The sequence below is a fragment of the Saccoglossus kowalevskii genome, chromosome 4 (assembly GCF_978046115.1).
Source record: "Saccoglossus kowalevskii chromosome 4, keSacKowa6.1, whole genome shotgun sequence".
NCBI classification, from domain to species: Eukaryota; Metazoa; Hemichordata; class Enteropneusta; family Harrimaniidae; genus Saccoglossus; species Saccoglossus kowalevskii.
In genome coordinates this window covers 6,711,739-6,732,934 of record NC_140644.1, presented here as the reverse complement: position 1 = coordinate 6,732,934, position 21,196 = coordinate 6,711,739, and the positions used below count along the sequence as shown (strand labels likewise).

General features: G+C 35.2%; 1 protein-coding gene across 2 annotated transcripts; it reads left to right on the top strand.

Annotated features, from left to right (window-relative positions):
* The first annotated feature begins 1,591 nt into the window (after positions 1-1,591).
* LOC100370781 (UDP-glucose 6-dehydrogenase-like) lies at positions 1,592-20,256 on the top strand. 2 transcript variants are annotated; one of them, XM_078005699.2, is made up of 12 exons: positions 1,592-1,763; positions 2,041-2,230; positions 2,340-2,517; positions 3,058-3,195; positions 6,314-6,481; positions 7,629-7,826; positions 8,161-8,308; positions 12,374-12,468; positions 13,044-13,174; positions 16,310-16,446; positions 16,836-16,927; positions 17,627-20,256. In XM_078005699.2, exons 3-12 carry the CDS (start codon positions 2,356-2,358, stop codon positions 17,798-17,800), a joined length of 1,443 nt encoding a protein of 480 aa, XP_077861825.1. In that variant the 5' UTR covers positions 1,592-1,763; positions 2,041-2,230; positions 2,340-2,355; the 3' UTR covers positions 17,801-20,256. The 2 variants fall into 2 exon arrangements, with proteins under 2 accessions (XP_077861825.1, XP_085353811.1); XM_085497685.1 differs by lacking the exon at positions 2,041-2,230.
* Positions 20,257-21,196: the final 940 nt, after the last annotated feature.

Below are 21,196 nucleotides of genomic sequence, written 5' to 3'. Positions count from 1 at the left end.
ACGTGGCAAGGGTTTGGATAGTTACTTTGGCCTGGGGTGGGTCAGTGGATCAGTAGAGGGATTTTGCAAATAAGGGGGGGTCACCCTGTTTTTGATATCGTGAATAGCGGTCACCATGTTTTCAAGAATTCGCACACGCGCTTATGCATATATTTTTAAAAAGGTTAATCTTACAAATGTGTTCTCTATAATAACTATTACCTATATTGCCTATAGATTGTTTGATGAAAAAAGTTATAGGCTAAATATTTTGGGATTTTGGGGTTGAAGTTGCCAAATAACTAGCAGATTATGCAATGTGGCAATTATACTGTTAAGTTTTAAATACATTCCAAGTCCATGTGCTGCTGATATCAGATTATTTTATTTAAAGCCTGAAGTCACCATTGTATAAGATATTTAGTGGATTTATCCAATTATAACAGGAGACGGAAAGACAACACAGCAACTAGTACAAAGAGCAGTGACAATTTTTGTTCAGCAAATCAAAAAAGTTAAATTAGTGAAAATGCTGATACATAAATTAAAATAAATGATGAAAAAATAAATAAATAGCTTTTTTTTTAACTTTTAAATGTGCATATTTTGCCAAAATACCAAAATCCAACACAAATTTAAAATCAAAGTTTCTTTTGTTTCCATAAGCACAGACTGTGTTATCGGATGTAAAGCATTCCTGGTCTATAAGATATGAAAGATATTTTAAATCCAAATTAGTTTTCAAAGAGTTCAAACCGCCTAGATTCAAATCTTCTTTTCCTATCTTATAAGTGCGTTTATCAAGTGAGTACTCAACAGCTTTGCTTTTATTTACTATCTTTAGCAGCAAAGATTTCCCTCCTTCCTGCAGCCTTTTCTGTAGTCGTTTTTTTGGCTTTATGCTTCCCCTCCCCTCCTAAGGTCTATTAAAAGGCGGCAGTCGTCGTGCCGCGTCCTGTTCGATATTCATAGCGACGTATACAACGCGTGTAAAATACATTGTTTATTTACATGAAATTCGAGCACGCGCTGCGCGACGACCACCGCGCTTTAAATCACAGTGGTGTTGAGGGACTGTGATTAAATGCAAACACTAAAAATTATGGCAAACCATGATATTTTCAATGCACATTGTAATCATGTGATTGTCAAAGCCAAAACTGTTAATGTTTCTTTGTTTTTTTCGGGGGGGGGGTCAGCATGTTTTAAAATATAATGTTGGGGTGGGTCACCCACTTTTTTTTATTTGATAGGGGGTGGGTCAACTGAGATTTACAGCTGGCAAAATGGAATCTTCCGACCCCCCTAGGTCGAAGTAACTGACCAATCACTAACCAATCCCTAACAGACATCGTGTCTGTCTATTCCCGACAACAATAAGCGAATTTGTTCTACATAAATTAATTTAGTGCATATCCCTGCAACGTTGAATCGGCTAAAATAAACATTTCCCCATTTGGCCTGACCACAGTCTTGTGTATCCCAGGGTGACGTTTTGGGGTACAAGCGTTGTGGTCCTCATGCATGCAATACGAGCGAATTCTCACAGTGTTACGTGGCCCTTCCCTAGTATAACTGTGTAATCGCGTAAAGCTAGGTGGTGCTTCCGGTTCTTTAGTTTCCTGTCGTGCCAAGAACCAAGGTGATTTCTTGTAAATAATCCTTAAATATTTCACAGCTTTTTAAACGCAAAGTGGGACTGTCATCCGGGCGACTGTGACGATTTTGTTTTCAGAATACAGAACTTTAGTAGTATAGTCGAACGTTCGCTACACATCGACCCGGTGAGTACAATTCATTTGCTGTGACGGTATTTTCATTTCGAGTGATAATGCCGTGACTACGAGCTGTGGCGGCAATCATTGACACCGTCAGTCGACCGTTGATACCTAGTCTCGATTTACTGTATCATATCGAAGTCTCCAGTTAGATAATCAGTAAAAAACGTTCATATAATTCATATTTTGTTTGAAATGTTTTCAATGCAGATAGTCCGATCGGATGCAATGTTTCCGTGGTGGGATATTTTACTGAGAAGTTTAATGTCGTTTTGTCCCGTAGCAGGAAGCCCAACAGCCACAGTGGGGTTCCCCGATTCTTCTGCTGTTTGGGTGTTTCCTATTACACATTAATCGTTCGATGATTCACATTCGTTTATGATTCATCATAGTCTCAACTTCTAAAACACACCCCCCCCCCCACCTCCCGAATACAGCTCACACTTTCGACACAGATGTTGGACAAGGGTGTGGTACGTTGAATACTTTTCAATATTTACTCCGTTATATGTACCGGTATTAAGGGTTGAGAAATATTTTTGTCAATCTGTTTTAAAACAGCGTTGTTTTGAATTCATTTAGAATTACTACAGTCAGTATGAAAATTCAAAAGATATGCTGTATTGGAGCGGGATACGTTGGTGGACCAACATGTAGTGTTATTGCAATGCAGTGTCCTGATATTGAAGTAACTGTAGTGGATCTTAGTCAGAGTCGTATTGATGAATGGAATTCTGATGAACATCTACCGATTTATGAGGTAACACCAGTGCACTAAATGTGTTTTGTCAAGTTTTTTGGTTTAAGAATTCATTGATGATTTAGAACATGTTTTGAAACTTAATATAATGAACATAATTTTTTACGAGGTCTGATCTGTAATTATACTTGAATCAATGATGTTTTTCAGGGCACCGTCCCACAGCACCGGTGTTCAGGGATACCTTTCTTTTAAATTCAGTCAGTCAATTGAGTGCATCAAAATAAATATAAGTTGTTGTTATCGACTTAAAGGCTTGTGACATTGTAGATTAAGGCTAGGAAGAAAAAATTGTGGGGTTCCTATAACCTGTCACTGTACACTGCTTTAATAAAGATTCACAAATACTGAAGACTGCTTGAATAGTATGAAACAAATGTTCACATATTTTGTAAGTCAGGGTAAATTGCCAAATGTTGTAGCAGTGAACATGGCAACCAAGTTATGAACTTGAACATGTGATTAAAATGCTGATATATATCACATGTACCGGTATTTAATTCAAAAGTTTAATTTCAATTTTTCTCTCTTTTTCCACAGCCAGGATTGAAAGATGTAGTGACAAAATGTCGTGGCAAAAATCTTTTTTTTTCTACTGATATCGACAGTGCAATTCATGCTGCAGATCTTCTATTTATATCAGTTAACACACCAACAAAGACGTTTGGACTAGGAAAGGTAAGTTTCAGCGAGAATGCATGGAAAATATTTTCAGCATAATTTGAGTCAGTAAAAAATACCTAATGATTGGACAAAGTCTGAGAATGATTATGTGTATGTGTCTGTCCGTGCATCCCCCTATTACATCTCAGACATGCTTGGACCGACATTCAAACTTCACACATACATCTTAGGATACTTATCATATGCATGTCGATTCATCTCACTATCTGATTCAAATGGCTGAATGGAACCCATTTTGTTAAAATGAATGTACATGTAGCTCTTTGTTCATATTCCCTGACATCTTCTGACTGTTCATGTTAAAATTTTATATATTTTCTAAAAAAACTCATGATGTATTGCAGTTACTTGTCATCCAGTCACTTAAAAAAAAAATATTTTCTTAACATGCTGAATAACTAGAAACTGTTTAAGCACATGTTCAGGGTTTGGGCTAGTGTCTCGGCAAGACGAGTTCCCCTTACGAAATTTTAAGAAATAGAAATTTTATCCTGGATAACCTTATTAAAGATTGGACCCCAGCTTGCCTGAAAAACTGGGTCCCTCTTCAATAATTGGAGTCAGGGAAGCAAAATATGGGGTTAACGCAATCCCTGCATGTTGACATCTAATACTACCTACATTATATAATCATGTCATGGATAAAAGTAGGATATATATTACAGACATTTTCATTAGTTTCTATGACTACAATAGTAGGTGAAAATAGTTTTTTTTTTGTAATTTAAAACATCACCAGTCTATTTGTGTCTTGACATAATTCAATGAAATTCACAAAATACTGGTAAGTACAAACAAACATTTATTACTGAACTATTCTATGAATCACAATGAATGCGTGTATGAAGCAAAGGAATTATCTGCGTTCATATTACAACTAAGTAAGTTAATTTAACTTCAATAAACCTATGATATTATATCCGATCTAGGATCTAAATTCCAGTGTCGAATTGGCTCTGCCAACTCTTGTTTTACTCCAATATCTTGCTCTAATAAATGTTGTTTCCACAATGATAAAATTGAAAATAATATTACAACCATATTTCAATATCCAGAATTATTGCTCATTACAACTAGGCAATTTACATACTAATGATTTAAACAAGGCATTGACTACCGGTAGTTGGTAATTGTAATTACAGTTGGTGCTGGTGCTGTGTTCTTCCCTGCCAACAGGTGGAATTTATTAGCGTAATATAACTGTACACAACTGTGGCGTGGCAGACCAGTAATTCTAACAAGTTTGAACACATATTTACCATATTTTACAATATTTACTATGCTACTGCTGTAGCTGTCAACATTCTACTTTTCAACGTTTTTAAACAATGTGAAATATGAAGTGCTATACCATATGGTATTTCAGCTTTTGAGCTCACTTTAGACTCTCCCCTTATGCCCTTGTCAATTTTTATGACTATATTGTGTAGACTTGTTATTTTTTATAAAATATTGTGTAGTCAGTCGTATTTCTGCATTTCTCCCAATAATACATGTATCTCGAAGTATAACCTTAAATTCTGTGTTTGTTGCAATATTAAACATCAAAATGACAGAAATTTGGAATTTTGTGTTCTACTAATTATTCAGTCAGTTTCCATATTGTTTGATATCACCAACTAGTGGCTTATCATAGTTTGAAATATAAATAGTTATCAATTAGATTTATGAATATGCCCTAAATAGTAAAATTAATGCTTCAAGACCGTAATTGCTCTTATTAGAAACACATTTGTAATAGAAGAAGATATAATTCAATCATTGTATGCTGGTTAATTAAAAAAATAATTAAAAAAATTAAATTTATGCTAATGAAAGATTTCCATGCCTCTGTAATTTACTTATGTAAGAACATGCGTTTCTGATAGAGAAAGTCAAAGCTCTATAGATCATTGCAGATAACTAACTTCATTATTAACACACAACCATGATGCATATCATGTGATGGCATCACTAGCTGTTCTTCAGACTCAAATAATAATGACTGAATGTTTATTTCAAAAAGATATTAATAGAAGGGTAATATTTCAAATTCTGCTGATTATCAATAATTATCAAAGCTATCAAACATTACACCTTATGAGTATAAATGGGAATATGATTTGTAAGTGTAGTTTTATCAAATTATTAATTTCCCTGTTTTCTTCTTGTCTCTCAGAGTTGGTGATGTGATAAAAAAGGTTAACACTTAATATCACTTATTCGTAGAGCTTGGTGTTACTCATAGCGTTATAGACTGTATTATCAACTCACCCTTGGTGTAGATAACACTAGCACATGGCGTCATTCATATCAGGCTTTTAGCCAGCCACGTGTTTTCCTGTCATTTCAAACACACTCCACAGTTTAGATAAGCACAAAATGTTATTTGACAAGCAGAATTTCTACAAACCTGTCAACATTTGAATGACAATTTCTAGTTTTTACAAAATAGCTATAAATAATCATAAAAAATAGTTTCTAAGACCAGCAACTATTATCTTGCATTTAATATAAAAAGGCACTTTTTATTTTCTGGCTAAAATCCTGAATACCACTATTATATTTTCTCTATAAGTAACAGGAGGTTTTCTAAACCGGGGAACAGGGGCGCAGCGCCCTGATACTTTCTGCTGGTGCCCTCTTACCGAATTGCCGTTTGAACTTTCAAGTCATAAATCTGTTTCTTGAGCCACGCACTTCCGTGCTGCCATACAACATGAAAACTTCCCAGCAACACCAGCTGACAATGTGTACTCCAAAAATATTTCAATGGCGATAGATACATAGTTAAAACAGTGCAGAAACCTTCCGATATGGCGTTGCTCCCTTGAGTAACATATGCACTTATGTAAATTACAAAGTGTTTCTGTGGTCAAGTAATAAAATTAAGATTCAAAATACTACTGTACAAATATAATTTTTGGTTTATATACACCTCTATTGGAGCAAATATGGTAACCATTGTCTGGTTGCTTAGTCTGTTGAAAAGGTGGTAGCTTAGCCTCAGCTGCAAGATTGTTTAAAAACTGATCTTTACTTCATAGACTTGTAGTCACATGTCTGGTTTCATTTGTCATTGTGGTTCGACTTGCGAAGTGATTCAGTAGTTTTTTGTTTGATGACATTTCAGGGTAGGGCGGCAGATCTAAAATACATTGAATCAGTAGCACGAAGGATTGCAGAAGTCGTGGAAAGTGGCGAGAAGATTGTGGTAGAAAAAAGTACAGTACCGGTGAGAGCTGCCGAGAGCATTCAGAGGATATTGAAAGCTAACACTAAACCTGGAGTTTCATATCAGGTATGTGGAATCCATGCAGGTAGTGAGGTACTTTAGACTCCATATGGCTAATGTAACATTGCATGTAGACAAACCATATTGACAATTGATACTTTAACCTCTAAAGATAGAGTACTTCTGTGATGGTAAAATGGGTTAAAAGCAGTGTGTCATTCAAGTTGACAACCTTCTTTGATTGAGTGATTGTTCCTAACTTGAATAATGTGAACAGCCTTCCTTTTCACATATTTATGTCACTGAAGAGGTTTGTTGCTGCGACTTATAGGAAGTGTTTTGTTAAAATCATTATTGAGTTTTAAGTAGTTCCATAAGGAAACAGTATTAACTACTTATGTAGTCATTGCTTTTCGTGTAGATACTTTTTTGCTCTATTAGAAACACATTTACATCAGAGGCATATAAAAACCAGAAATGAGTATTTTTGGTGGGAACTTAACATTATTGTTTTTGTAATGGGAAAAACAAATGACAGATTATATGTGTTGACAATGACAACTGCATGTACATTGTACCTTCTTAAAAAAATGTTTGCTTTTTGCAAATTATGCCCATTATCATATAAAAATTGATGAAGTTATTGAATTGCTAACCATGAAGGAGTGAAAAACTGATAAAGCACGAAAATGCAATTTTCAAGCGAGGATTGTTATGGACTTCTTAGAATGTTATCTTTCCTTTTACCTCTAATTCTTTAGTAGGGCTTTAACTTAATGTCAATGTCAATTGAGAAAATGTCAATTCCTTGAGCGCAATAATTAAAAAACTGTTTTAATACAAGACAGCAGCAGTTACATAAACTAAGCCAGTAACACATTCCTTTTATACAAATTTATCTTTTTTTAATGCTTTTTTGTTCCCTTACGTTTTATGTACAGTAGTTATTTTTCTTTTACTATTATCTGATTTGTAACCCTTTTCATCCCGTTCGGGGGATGTTGTGTGTTTATAAATAAATAAAATAAATAAATAAATAATGTCATGTACTAAAGTGAGTACATGTATAATCATCAAAAATAACTTATTGTTTGTATCTAGCTAATTTTTAAGTTATGCTTGGTACGTACTGCGTACCAGCAACACAGTCACTGACGCTATACTATGATGGTATACTATCAATTCAGTCACTGACGACTTGTTTATCTTTCAGGTTTTATCAAATCCTGAATTTTTAGCTGAAGGTACAGCTATACAAGATCTGATATCACCAGACCGTGTGTTGATTGGAGGGGAACAAACCAGTGGGGGTTACAAAGCTATAGATGCACTGGCTTCCATCTATGAACATTGGATACCGAAACACAAAATTATAAAGACAAACACATGGTCATCAGAACTCTCCAAATTGGTAAGTTTAATATTTTACAATTACCGTATATGCAATTTATGTAGAAAATAGAATACTGTAAAATGACTAATTTTCACTGGGTTTAAATTTCCTGGATTTACCATTTCAGGCATATTCAGTGGGTTTTAAATTAACGGTCATATCATTCAGATAATGTGTTCTATGCTAAAGTGTACATATTCACTGGGTTTTAATTTTTCATTTTAAAGTACATTTTCCAGACAGCCAAATAAGCAAAATTAAAATCCAGTGAAAAATTAATTCATTTACAGTAGTAACAGAATTTTCACGGATTTTGTGGTACCGGTAAAAATTGTTTATTTTTGTTTTGCAGGCAGCCAATGCTTTTCTAGCACAGCGTATTTCAAGTATAAATTCCATGAGTGCCATTTGTGAAGCAACTGGTGCCGATGTCAATGAGGTTGCCCATGCTATTGGTACAGATAGTAGGGTAGGACCACGTTTCTTACAAGCTAGTTTAGGTGAGTTATTGGCGATGATTTTTACCAAAGCCATTATGTCCATTATTGTGTGATAACAAGGATGGGAATGTGTGCAATAATAGACGAGACATAGTCAATGTCATTATTTAAGCAAACATCTTCAATCAAGTCCTGTTATCATGCAATTATGGCAAGTATGGAGTCTTTTATTTTTATTTCAATATCACAGACTATTGAAAAATTTAATATACATGCAGTGAAAAGAAAGAAATATACAGCATGGTTAGGGTGTCATGGTCACTTGTCTTTGATATGCATAGAAGTCCATGAGCAAACGACATGCAAATTTATGCACATAGGTCAATTTAAAGGATGAAAATGGCGAGGATCTCTTAATCTGAACAAATAACTGTAGGTTTGTTGTTTAAACTATCCATACAAATGTGGGAAGACACTGAATTTTGAAAAGTTACGCACGCACACACGCACACATTCTTGTTCATTGACCTCAAGCACTGTTCTGTTTTTGTCTGATAATAGGACTGTTTGTGGTATTGAATGGCCAATGAGAATGCAGCGTTTCAATAACAGACAGTGTACAGTATTATATCACAAGATACACAACAGTGAAATGATCACATTTACTGCTACTTACAATACTTGTATCCTTTCCCTCTGTATGAAGGTTGTTTTACTCCTATTCTTTCATTGGTATGAGGGTGGTTTTACTCCTATTCTTTCATTGGTATGAGGGTGGTTTTACTCCTATTCTTTCATTGGTATGAGGGTGGTTTTACTCCTATTCTTTCATTGGTATGAGGGTGGTTTTACTCCTATTCTTTCATTGGTATGAGGGTGGTTTTACTCCTATTCTTTCATTGGTATGAGGGTGGTTTTACTCCTATTCTTTCATTGGTATGAGGGTGGTTTTACTCCTATTCTTTCATTGGTATGAGGGTGGTTTTACTCCTATTCTTTCATTGGTATGAGGGTGGTTTTACTCCTATTCTTTCATTGGTATGAGGGTGGTTTTACTCCTATTCTTTCATTGGTATGAGGGTGGTTTTACTCCTATTCTTTCATTGGTATGAGGGTGGTTTTACTCCTATTCTTTCATTGGTATGAGGGTGGTTTTACTCCTATTCTTTCATTGGTATGAGGGTGGTTTTACTCCTATTCTTTCATTGGTATGAGGGTGGTTTTACTCCTATTCTTTCATTGGTATGAGGGTGGTTTTACTCCTATTCTTTCATTGGTATGAGGGTGGTTTTACTCCTATTCTTTCATTGGTATGAGGGTGGTTTTACTCCTATTCTTTCATTGGTATGAGGGTGGTTTTACTCCTATTCTTTCATTGGTATGAGGGTGGTTTTACTCCTATTCTTTCATTGGTATGAGGGTGGTTTTACTCCTATTCTTTCATTGGTATGAGGGTGGTTTTACTCCTATTCTTTCATTGGTATGAGGGTGGTTTTACTCCTATTCTTTCATTGGTATGAGGGTGGTTTTACTCCTATTCTTTCATTGGTATGAGGGTGGTTTTACTCCTATTCTTTCATTGGTATGAGGGTGGTTTTACTCCTATTCTTTCATTGGTATGAGGGTGGTTTTACTCCTATTCTTTCATTGGTATGAGGGTGGTTTTACTCCTATTCTTTCATTGGTATGAGGGTGGTTTTACTCCTATTCTTTCATTGGTATGAGGGTGGTTTTACTCCTATTCTTTCATTGGTATGAGGGTGGTTTTACTCCTATTCTTTCATTGGTATGAGGGTGGTTTTACTCCTATTCTTTCATTGGTATGAGGGTGGTTTTACTCCTATTCTTTCATTGGTATGAGGGTGGTTTTACTCCTATTCTTTCATTGGTATGAGGGTGGTTTTACTCCTATTCTTTCATTGGTATGAGGGTGGTTTTACTCCTATTCTTTCATTGGTATGAGGGTGGTTTTACTCCTATTCTTTCATTGGTATGAGGGTGGTTTTACTCCTATTCTTTCATTGGTATGAGGGTGGTTTTACTCCTATTCTTTCATTGGTATGAGGGTGGTTTTACTCCTATTCTTTCATTGGTATGAGGGTGGTTTTACTCCTATTCTTTCATTGGTATGAGGGTGGTTTTACTCCTATTCTTTCATTGGTATGAGGGTGGTTTTACTCCTATTCTTTCATTGGTATGAGGGTGGTTTTACTCCTATTCTTTCATTGGTATGAGGGTGGTTTTACTCCTATTCTTTCATTGGTATGAGGGTGGTTTTACTCCTATTCTTTCATTGGTATGAGGGTGGTTTTACTCCTATTCTTTCATTGGTATGAGGGTGGTTTTACTCCTATTCTTTCATTGGTATGAGGGTGGTTTTACTCCTATTCTTTCATTGGTATGAGGGTGGTTTTACTCCTATTCTTTCATTGGTATGAGGGTGGTTTTACTCCTAATCTTTCATTGGTATGAGGGTGGTTTTACTCCTATTCTTTCATTGGTATGAGGGTTGTCTTACTCCTATTCTTTCATTGGTATGAGGGTGGTTTTACTCCTATTCTTTCATTGGTATGAGGGTTGTCTTACTCCTATTCTTTCATTGGTATGAGGGTGGTTTTACTCCTATTCTTTCATTGGTATGAGGGTGGTTTTACTCCTATTCTTTCATTGGTATGAGGGTGGTTTTACTCCTATTCTTTCATTGGTATGAGGGTGGTTTTACTCATTTTCTTCCACTCTTATGAAATTTATCTTGTATTCTTCCATCCATATGTGGGTGGTCACACTCATATTCTTTCATCTCTTTCTGCACTGCATGTGATTTTACCCTGTTCTCACGGGACATTCTCAGATTGTTGGAGATCGTAACTGTCTTGTGACCTTCTTATAGAAAATAGAGGCATCATAGAGGCAACTCAAAGCCTCAAGGTATCATAGAGGCAACTCAAAGGTATCATAGAGGCAACTCAAAGGTATCATAGAGGCAACTCAAAGGTATCATAGAGGCAACTCAAAGGTATCATAGAGGCAACTCAAAGGCATCATCTTATCTTTTGAGTGACTAGGAATTTGGTGTCAGTGATCGGCTTTCAAAATTTAGTCAAGTTGATTTTGCAGGGTATTGTCTTCCAGAATTAGTTGAATATGATTGGCCAGTAAAATCTCCAGGTGCGGTTTACGTATTGTAAGTCGGATGCTGCACTTGTGTCATGCATCGTTTAGATATTGTAATCACTTGGCCCTGCAGCCCTTGTATCATTCAATATGTAAATGAGTGCACTCCACTCTTTCATTATGCTATTCATAATAGACTAGTCTTACTCGTATTCTTTCACCCAAATGCTGGTTGTCTTACTCGTATTCTTTCACCCAAATGCTGGTTGTCTTACTCGTATTCTTTCACCCAAATGCTGGTTGTCTTACTCGTATTCTTTCACCCAAATGCTGGTTCTCTTACTTGTATTCATCACTCGTATGAGGGTTGTCATACTCGTATTCTTTCACCTGTATGAGGGTTGTCATACTCGTATTCTTCACTCGTATGAGGGTTGTCTTGTATTCTTCACTCGTGTGAGGGTTGTCTTACTTGTATTCTTTCACCTGTGTGAGGGTTGTCATACTCCTATTCTTTCACCCGTATGAGGGTTGTCTTACTTGTATTCTTCACCCGTATGAGGGTTGTCTTACTTGTATTCTTCACCCGTTTGAGGGTTGTCTTACTTGTATTCTTCACCCGTTTGAGGGTTGTCTTACTTGTATTCTTCACCCGTTTGAGGGTTGTCTTACTTGTATTCTTCACTCGTTTGAGGGTTGTCTTACTTGTATTCTTCACTCGTATGAGGGTTGTCTTACTTGTATTCTTCACCCGTTTGAGGGTTGTCTTACTTGTATTCTTCACCCGTTTGAGGGTTGTCTTACTTGTATTCTTCACTCGTTTGAGGGTTGTCTTACTTGTATTCTTCACTCGTGTGAGGGTTGTCATACTTGTATTCTTTCACCTGTGTGAGGGTTGTCATACTCCTATTCTTTCACCCATACGAGAGTTGTCTTAGTCATATTCTTTCACTTATACAAGGGTGGAACTGTTCAGTTGTAATTATAATGCTTTACATTCATTTTCGACAGGATTTGGTGGAAGTTGTTTTCAAAAAGACGTTCTTAATTTAGTGTATCTCTGTGAAGCTTTAAATCTTCCTGAAGTTGCAGCTTATTGGCAACAGGTAAGGCGTGACCCATTCATTAAATATGAAAGATGAGCCTGGGTCATGTGTTCACTCAATATGAAACTATGGGTATATTATATGTGGGTGGGTCATTCATATTATTACCTTTCAATATTGATACAAAATGTATTGATATACTTGTACATGTGTATCTATTACATTGACAACCATGAAGTGAAAATATACATTCAGAATAATATCATGTTTTGGGCCATCATTGTGCATGCAAATTTATGATTGCATACATATGTATGTTGTACCACCACCTTAGTGAGTTCATTTGATGATGTTAGTAAGAGTGCAAATTTTGCTCTCAAATGCACATTATTCTGTAATGTTTATATCACATACCTTATGGCAATGGTCAATACCAAATACACTGGAATATACAATGTCCCAGTTGTCTCCATTTTAAACTTTAACCGTATGCTTGATGGCAATGGTCAATATCGATTATTTACACTAGAACACAGAATGTCCCAGATTTCTTTAATTATAACCCATGTATAAAATTTGCATGAAAGTGAAAAAAATGTAGTTAACGTGCTTGTTACTGAATTAATTTTGTACAGGTAATCAATATAAATGACTTCCAAAGAAGAAGGTTTGCCACTAAAATAATCAGCTGTTTGTTCAACACTGTGACTGACAAAAGGATTGGTATTCTAGGGTTCTCCTTCAAGAAAAACACTGCAGATACAAGGTAACTATGCTCTCTTTCATTATTAAATTGCGATTTGTTTTCTTTAAATATTTCAAGATGAACTACTGTATTTATCTGAAAATAGCCATGGGCATTGGTGATGTTTTGGATTTTTTTTCTCATTTTTTTCACAAAAAAAAAACAATTAATTAATGAATATATTCTAATAATTCAAAAAGTTCAACAATAAAATTGTATCCTTTTAATTTACACTCTAACTTTTTATGCAAAACATAGCAAGAAAAGGCGTGCCTAGTTTTATGAGTGTCCATCTTGAGCAAAACTTGGATGTCACAGCATTTTTTTTAGCAGATTTACATACTTTCAACAAAGCTTTATTGGAGTGGTGTGTCCATGAAATTTGCGCTAAAACTACAGATGCTGATTTGTATTCTTATTAATTCACGCTCTTGAAAAAAAACACGTTATTTTTATTACTGTGTTAGTTTTTGGGTGTTTATTTGTTTTTGCCTCACCAAAAGGTTGCTCAGGTGCTAAAACATTGCCCATGGGTGATCCTATGCAGATAGATATAATAAAAATTACATTATGTACCAGTATATAGGAAATTGTTTCTGTTCCCACAATTATCACATGTACTAATCCTGAGAGCACACATGGCGAGTGTGCAATCAATTATTAGTCCCCGTTCGGACGCAGTCCGAAAACGGGGACTTATGTTTTGCCCTGTGTGCGTCCGTGCGTCCGTGATCACCTGTATCTCGAACATGCATGGACCGATTAAGTTCAAACTTCACTCATACATCACACCTTATATGGGACATATGCACATGCATTTTTTTCATGATCCGATTAACGATAGCCGAATAGCGGCCATTTTAAGGCCGAAAATGCATCAAAATCGCACATTTTCACCATTCCGGACCCGGATCTCAGTTATGCATGGATGGATTTTGTTCAAATTTGGTACATACATTAAACATAATGCACGTCATTTTTTTTTTTGGATCGGGTTCGAAATGGCCGACTGGCGGCCATTTTGTTTTAAAGAATTCAGTTCTGGATCCGTATCTGAGACATGCTTGGATTGATCGAGTTCAAACTTCACACACACAAGGTACATCATGTCACAAATATGTATGTGCATTTGTTTCATGATCTCATTAACGATAGCCAAATGGCGGCCGCTTTAAGGCCGAAAATGCATTGAAATCGCACATTTTCACCATTCCGGACCCGGATCTCAGTTATGCATGGACGGATTTCATTCAAATTTGGTACATACATTAAACATAATAGGACCTTGATGCACGTCATTTTTTTTTTTCGGATCAAGTTCGAAATAGCCGACTGGCGGCCATTTTGTTTTAAAGAATTCAGTTCTGGATCCGTATCCGAGACATGTCTGGATTGATCAAGTTCAAACTTCACACACACAAGGTACATCATGTCACAAATATGTATGTGCATTTGTTTCATGATCTCATTAACGATAGCCGAATAGCGGCCATTTTAAGGCCGAAAATGCATCAAAATTGCACATTTTCACCATTCCGGACCCGGATCTCAGTTATGCATGGACGGATTTTGTTCAAATTTGGTACATACATTAAACATAATAGGACCTTGATGCACGTCATTTTTTTTTGGGATTGGGTTCGAAATGGCCGACTGGCGGCCATTTTGTTTTAAAGAATTCAGTTCTGGATCCGTATCTGAGACATGCTTGGATTGATCGAGTTCAAACTTCACACACACAAGGTACATCATGTCACAAATATGTATGTGCATTTGTTTCATGATCTCATTAACGATAGCCAAATGGCGGCCGCTTTAAGGCCGAAAATGCATTGAAATCGCACATTTTCACCATTCCGGACCCGGATCTCAGTTATGCATGGACGGATTTCATTCAAATTTGGTACATACATTAAACATAATAGGACCTTGATGCACGTCATTTTTTTTTCGGATCAAGTTCGAAATAGCCGACTGGCGGCCATTTTGTTTTAAAGAATTCAGTTCTGGATCCGTATCCGAGACATGTCTGGATTGATCAAGTTCAAACTTCACACACACAAGGTACATCATGTCACAAATATGTATGTGCATTTGTTTCATGATCTCATTAACGATAGCCAAATGGGGGCCGCTTTAAGGCCGAAAATGCATTGAAATGGCACATTTTCACCATTCCGGACCCGTATCTCAGTTATGCATGGATGCATTTTGTTCAAATTTGGTACATACATTAAACATAATAGGACCTTGATGCATGTCTTTTTTTTTCGGATCAAGTTCGAAATGGCCGACTGGTGGCCATTTTGTTAAAGAATTCAGTTCTGGATCCGTATCCAAGACATGTCTGGATTGATCAAGTTCAAACTTCACACACACATGGTACATCATGTCACAAATAGATATGTGCATTTGTTTCATGATCTGCTTAACAATAGCGGAATGATGGCCATTTTAAGGCCGAAAATGCATCAAAATCACATATTTTCACAATTCCAGAACCGGATCTCAGTCATGCATGGATGGATTTTGTTCAGATTTAGCACAATGTGTTGTACATATGCAGGTGCATTTCGGTCATGATCTGCTTTGAATGTATATGTCACTCAAATATGAACGGAACGGGGACGTGTCATTGACAATGACTTGTTAATTAATGACTTAAGAAACCTTTCACAATATTTAGGAAGGAGTCTCCATAATATTCATAAGAACACTGATGTTCAATCAGATCTTTAGAAATAGCATTTCTATCAGTGTACAGCAATAAAGTGTTAAGATATAAAATAGTTATACATGTAAAAACTGAAATAGACAATATCTTGTATATGAGATTTAAATATGTGTAGGTTCCAGCATCGCATCAAATGCATCTTCCCTTTCATCCTAGTCTGTCGACAACTCTGTTATAATTAGTAAAATTTCTCTCCACATCACGGCATGTAAGTACCACTATGTCCTCACAAGTTTGTAGTCTGACTCATTATGCTCCATCAGTTGATGTATAGTCTGACTTTTATCTTGCCTGAAGTTTTCTCATGTACAGAAATTTATTCACAAACTAGCAACTATTTGTTTTGGGGACTTGAGAAGGTCCTCAAGGTGCTTTTGTGTTATGATTTTGATGCAAATTTGTATTATTTTTTACACATTTAGGGAGTCTTCCAGTATCTATGTTTGTAAATATCTGCTGGATGAGGGTGCTCAGTTGGTTATTTACGACCCCCAAGTAAGCAGAGAACAGATTATCAGTGATTTAACACATCCCATCATCTCTGAAGACCCTGAACGAGGTAAGTGAGCAGAGAACAGATTATCAGTGATTTAACACATCCCATCATCTCTGAAGACCCTGAACGAGGTAAGTGAGCAGAGAACAGATTATCAGTGATTTAACACATCCCATCATCTCTGAAGACCCTGAACGAGGTAAGTGAGCAGAGAACACACTATCAATGATGTAATAACATTTTGGTTCCTCATCATGATGTTTGTTAATGTCTGTTCCTTTCATTTGAAAGATTTCTCACTTTAGCTATCATCATTGCTAGTCTAACATGTGTTTGAGTTATCATTGCATTACATTTATAGTTGTATTGTTAATGCTATTAGAATACTCAAATGTATATTACGTACTGATCACATGTGTCTCAAATAGGTTCATAATTTGAATTCATTTCAGTGGAGCGTCTGGTAACCATAGCAACAGATCCCTATAAGGCCCTTAGTGGTGCTCATGCTCTGGTGGTCTGTACTGAATGGGATGAGTTCCGGGTAAGTTCAAAGAACACTGTTTTTTACAATAAGTGAAAAAGTCATCTTTTTCACTACCAGTATTCTAAAAATGTATAGTTTGAAATAAATATATTACTAAATAGAAAGGGTCTCAAACAATTCTCAAAGTGCAAGGCACTAATTATATAAGTATATTCTATAGTTGGGCTGCATTACTGTGTTTTTTATTTTGTTTTTCATTTTAAGTTATTTAAAATGGTACACAGACAACACTGTTCATGAAATATGATATGTGCATGCTTTATACAGTAGCACATTGTCAACATGGTTTATCAACTGCTTTCCAGTATCTTTACATTCCTCCCAATTTTACTCAACATTGAACCTGAATATCAGTGCAATGAAGGGGAGAGAGAATTCCAATATTAATGTGGCTGTAGTTTGAAGGGCTAGAACGTTCATCATCTCTCCCTATTCTTTTTTGCTGTATATTCATTACTGTCACATGATATCATTCACCCAATGCCAGGAAAGCAAGTGTTGCCTTCATGTGAGTGTATACACTGCCTATGTATGGGCTGTAATATAATACATGCATTTCCAATATCAAATTTTACTTTCTATAATAAAGTTTAGTGATTGTTATGTACTGCTCAAATATAAATCCCCATTCTCAGCTATCACTAATTTTTGTGTTCCAGGAGGAACAATTTTTTTAATTATTAATTTTCTTGACAGGGTTATGATTTCCAGAAAATCTACGATACCATGGCTAAACCGGCATTCGCTTTTGATGGCCGCGGAATCCTTGATGCTGAACATTTACTGGAACTTGGTTTTCATGTAGAAGTCATCGGCAAAGTAGTCAGAAAAAACAACATGATACCCATAACACCACCAGCCGAAAACTAGATAATGTGCGCTTCCAAAGTTACGTGATTTTAATTTTTTTTTTAATATTTTGTGTATTTGAAGATACATAAGTAAGTTAAACCTTCTATAAATATTTTATCATTTTTAATTCTTTTATTTTATCAATTAAATAAAAATACTGAAATTTTCAATTATTGACCAATACTTTTATTTGTAACTGACTTTTACTATTCGATGTACTTATATGAAAGTTACGTGTATTGTGTTGTAGTAACTGACAAATAATGAATATGTGAATAGTTTTCAACTATTTTACATTACCTCTATGCATTGTTTTGTACTTTTATCTCATCTCGTTATAATATTCTTTGTTTTATCTGACTGTATTGAAGTAGTGTACACTTCAAATGTAACTGCCTTTCATCAAGTTTGACCCACATACTGCCATGTTTACAATGAGTACTCATTCATTCCACTTCGCAATTGCATTTTGTTCTTTTGATCTTTATAATATTAATGTTCGTAGAGTCCTGGAATGTAGTGGAAAATTTTGGCATTGGAAAGGTGTCCTGGAAAGTTCTGGAAAATGAACAATCAGCAAAAAAATCCACAACTGTTGCAAGTACCGGGTAGTCTTTCGAAATTAAAATGACTAAAGAAATTGATCATTTAAAAAAAAACATTGCCAAAGTTGTGATGAAATTAAACAGGAAAACTGATTAAAAAAGTCCTGGAGTATGAACCCTGTAATGTACACTTTATTTTAGTTGAATCTAATTATTACAATTTAGGTTTACTATCACTAAATATTTTAGAATTGTCTCAAAACCTAAATTGTTCTTTTTGTGCTTATTTTTCAAAATACAAAAAAAAGTATCTTTATTTTATTATTAATGTTTTTCATCCTTCTAAAAAAGTGTGACACAGTGAACGTAAGATACTTCTCTATCTACTGTGAAATACTTTATTTTCGCTAGAATTAATTTTCGCTGAAAAGGCTTTTTGGTCGTTTTGTATGGAATTTATTTTCACTGGTTTTTGATGAGTTTAATGTGAAATATAGGGAAAAAAGTATATTCGCTGGATTTTGTTTTCACGGAATCATCCCTTCTGCGAAAATAAAGTATTCTACAGTATTCAACAAAATACTAATATATACATGTGTATTTGATATATTTTCTATTATTTATTGTATACCATATGAAAGCCAAATAATAGGTGAGGGTACATGGATGTCATAATCATGGATAGAGTCATGGGAAATTATTTTCCACCTTCCGCTTTATTCTGATCAGGAGTGTCATGGACCACTCTAAATACACAGTAACTCTGGAACGATTATTTTTACTATTCACGCATTAGTGTTAATTCTGTCTTACCAAATCTCATGATCAATGCGCTCTCTATCGCATATCATACTGGTTGCATACCCTTATCAATTATCTACCCTTGACTATATACATCAATTAATCTTCCAAATAGTGTCTTCCCAGCTTCCCTCATACATAGTGTGTAGTCGTTTGTTGAAATTGCCAATAAATGCAGAATGTCATCTGTTGTCAGACTAAATTCAGGCATTTGTAATGTTGAAAACAATGAATCCAGCTGGTGCTATTTCAGGTCACCTGGAAAATGAATTCTGCAAGTATAAACATCTTGAATTTTATTATCCAGCAAAGTGCTTCCATAATTAGTGAGATAGGTTTCTAATCACTGTGTAATTGGACAATGAATTGAAATGAATTATCCCACTGTACCATACTTAATTAGTATAGCTTTTAGAAAAAAAATATGTATTTTGAAATTATTTCTGCTCGGGAAATCAATATTTTCTTTGCTTTTGATGAAACGCATTTGTCAACTGTTAATAGTTTATTTTCCATTCACTGTCTGATCCTGTGTATTGTGTGAAGTTGCAGATCGAACATATGTGTTGCAAATATTGATTTGATTTTAAACTTGAATTTCTTTTTTTATAGCTTAATGTTAAAATGTTAATCTTTCAGAGATAATATTCTATATATAGATACCTTTACTTCATCAAAATTCACCATCTTCAAATTTGTATTGCACATTTTTAAATGTAGAAATACAACAAAAAGGCTTTTTCGTTTGTTGATTCCCATGATGCAATGTTTCATTGCCGCTACAGCACAATGACCTTTGTTTGTACTTTCTTTATGTTTGATTTCATGCATAACACAGGATCTGGCAGTGAAAAAAAAAATGTTTAAAAATTGCAAATAATAATCACCATACAACTCAAATGTAATCCAGTATAACAGGTTGAGTGAGATGTGCCAACTTTATTCCCATACTTATTTTTACAACAAGCAGCATTATTTATATGCTATTTTACTTTGATAACGAGTGTGAAGACAAACTTTATCTTGGTTTTATTTTCTGCCATTTATTTTATCAAAATCTACAAAAATATTAATATATCTATACTTTGTTGTTGTTTTCTATTGTAAATAAAATATTGTATCTATTGGTCTCTTTTGTACTGTTTGTATGATAAAAAAATGGATTAATAATTTAATAAGTATAAAAGTATTTGAATGTACCCACCATTGATAACTGTAAAGGGGTTGATTATTCACTGGGTTTTAATTTTGCTTATTTCACTGACTGGAAAATGTGCTATTAAAACCCAGTGAATATGTAAAATTTAGCATTAGAACACATTATCTAAATGATAAAACCGTGAATATGCCTGAAATGGTAAATGAGCGAAATTTAGACCCAGTGAAAATTAGTAATTTCACAGTATATATCCTAACATGGAGCTATGATTCTATTAACTTATAATTCCGTGTCCGTGCGTCTGTCCGGAGTCATATCTCAGAATCCCTTGGACCGATTCCGTTCATTCTTTGCATGTGCCTAGTACCTTATGTGGGACATATGCACATGCAGTGGTTTAGCAATTCGATTCAAAATGGCCGACTGGTAGCCATCTTGTTTTTTGAAAATGTTGACTTGTATTTTGAACATGCTTTGTCAGTTGTCATTCAAACTTGGTACATAGATTATACATGTTAGGATACATGTCCATGACGATTTATTTCGCTATTGGATCAAAGATGGTCGACTGGCAGGCATTTTGTTTTTGGGTTTTTTATGCGGTATCTTGGACGTGCTCTGTCAGTTTTCATTCAAATTTGGCACATACATGTACTTTATACATGTTAGGATGCATGTCCATGACAATTTGTTTCAAAATCTTGTCAAGGATGGCCGATTGACAGCCATCTGACTTTTTGGCCTTACTACTACTGTAAAATCTGTATTAGAAGCCGCGGCTTCTATTAAAATGGTACAATGCAACAGAGGAGATGCGGCTTCTATTAGAGCATCTACACATATGAGAAATGGTGAATTTTTGGTTCTCAATTATTCAAATAGAATGGATGCGACTTCTATTAGGGATGC

Excerpts from the sequence above, each read along its gene's own strand:
- LOC100370781 (XM_085497685.1), top strand. The coding sequence starts at position 2,356 with ATGAAAATTCAAAAGATATGCTGTATTGGAGCGGGATACGTTGGTGGA. Across the intron at positions 8,309-12,373 it reads TTTCTTACAAGCTAGTTTAG|GATTTGGTGGAAGTTGTTTT; the intron begins GTGAGTTATTGG and ends CATTTTCGACAG. Across the intron at positions 16,928-17,626 it reads CTGAATGGGATGAGTTCCGG|GGTTATGATTTCCAGAAAAT; the intron begins GTAAGTTCAAAG and ends TTTTCTTGACAG.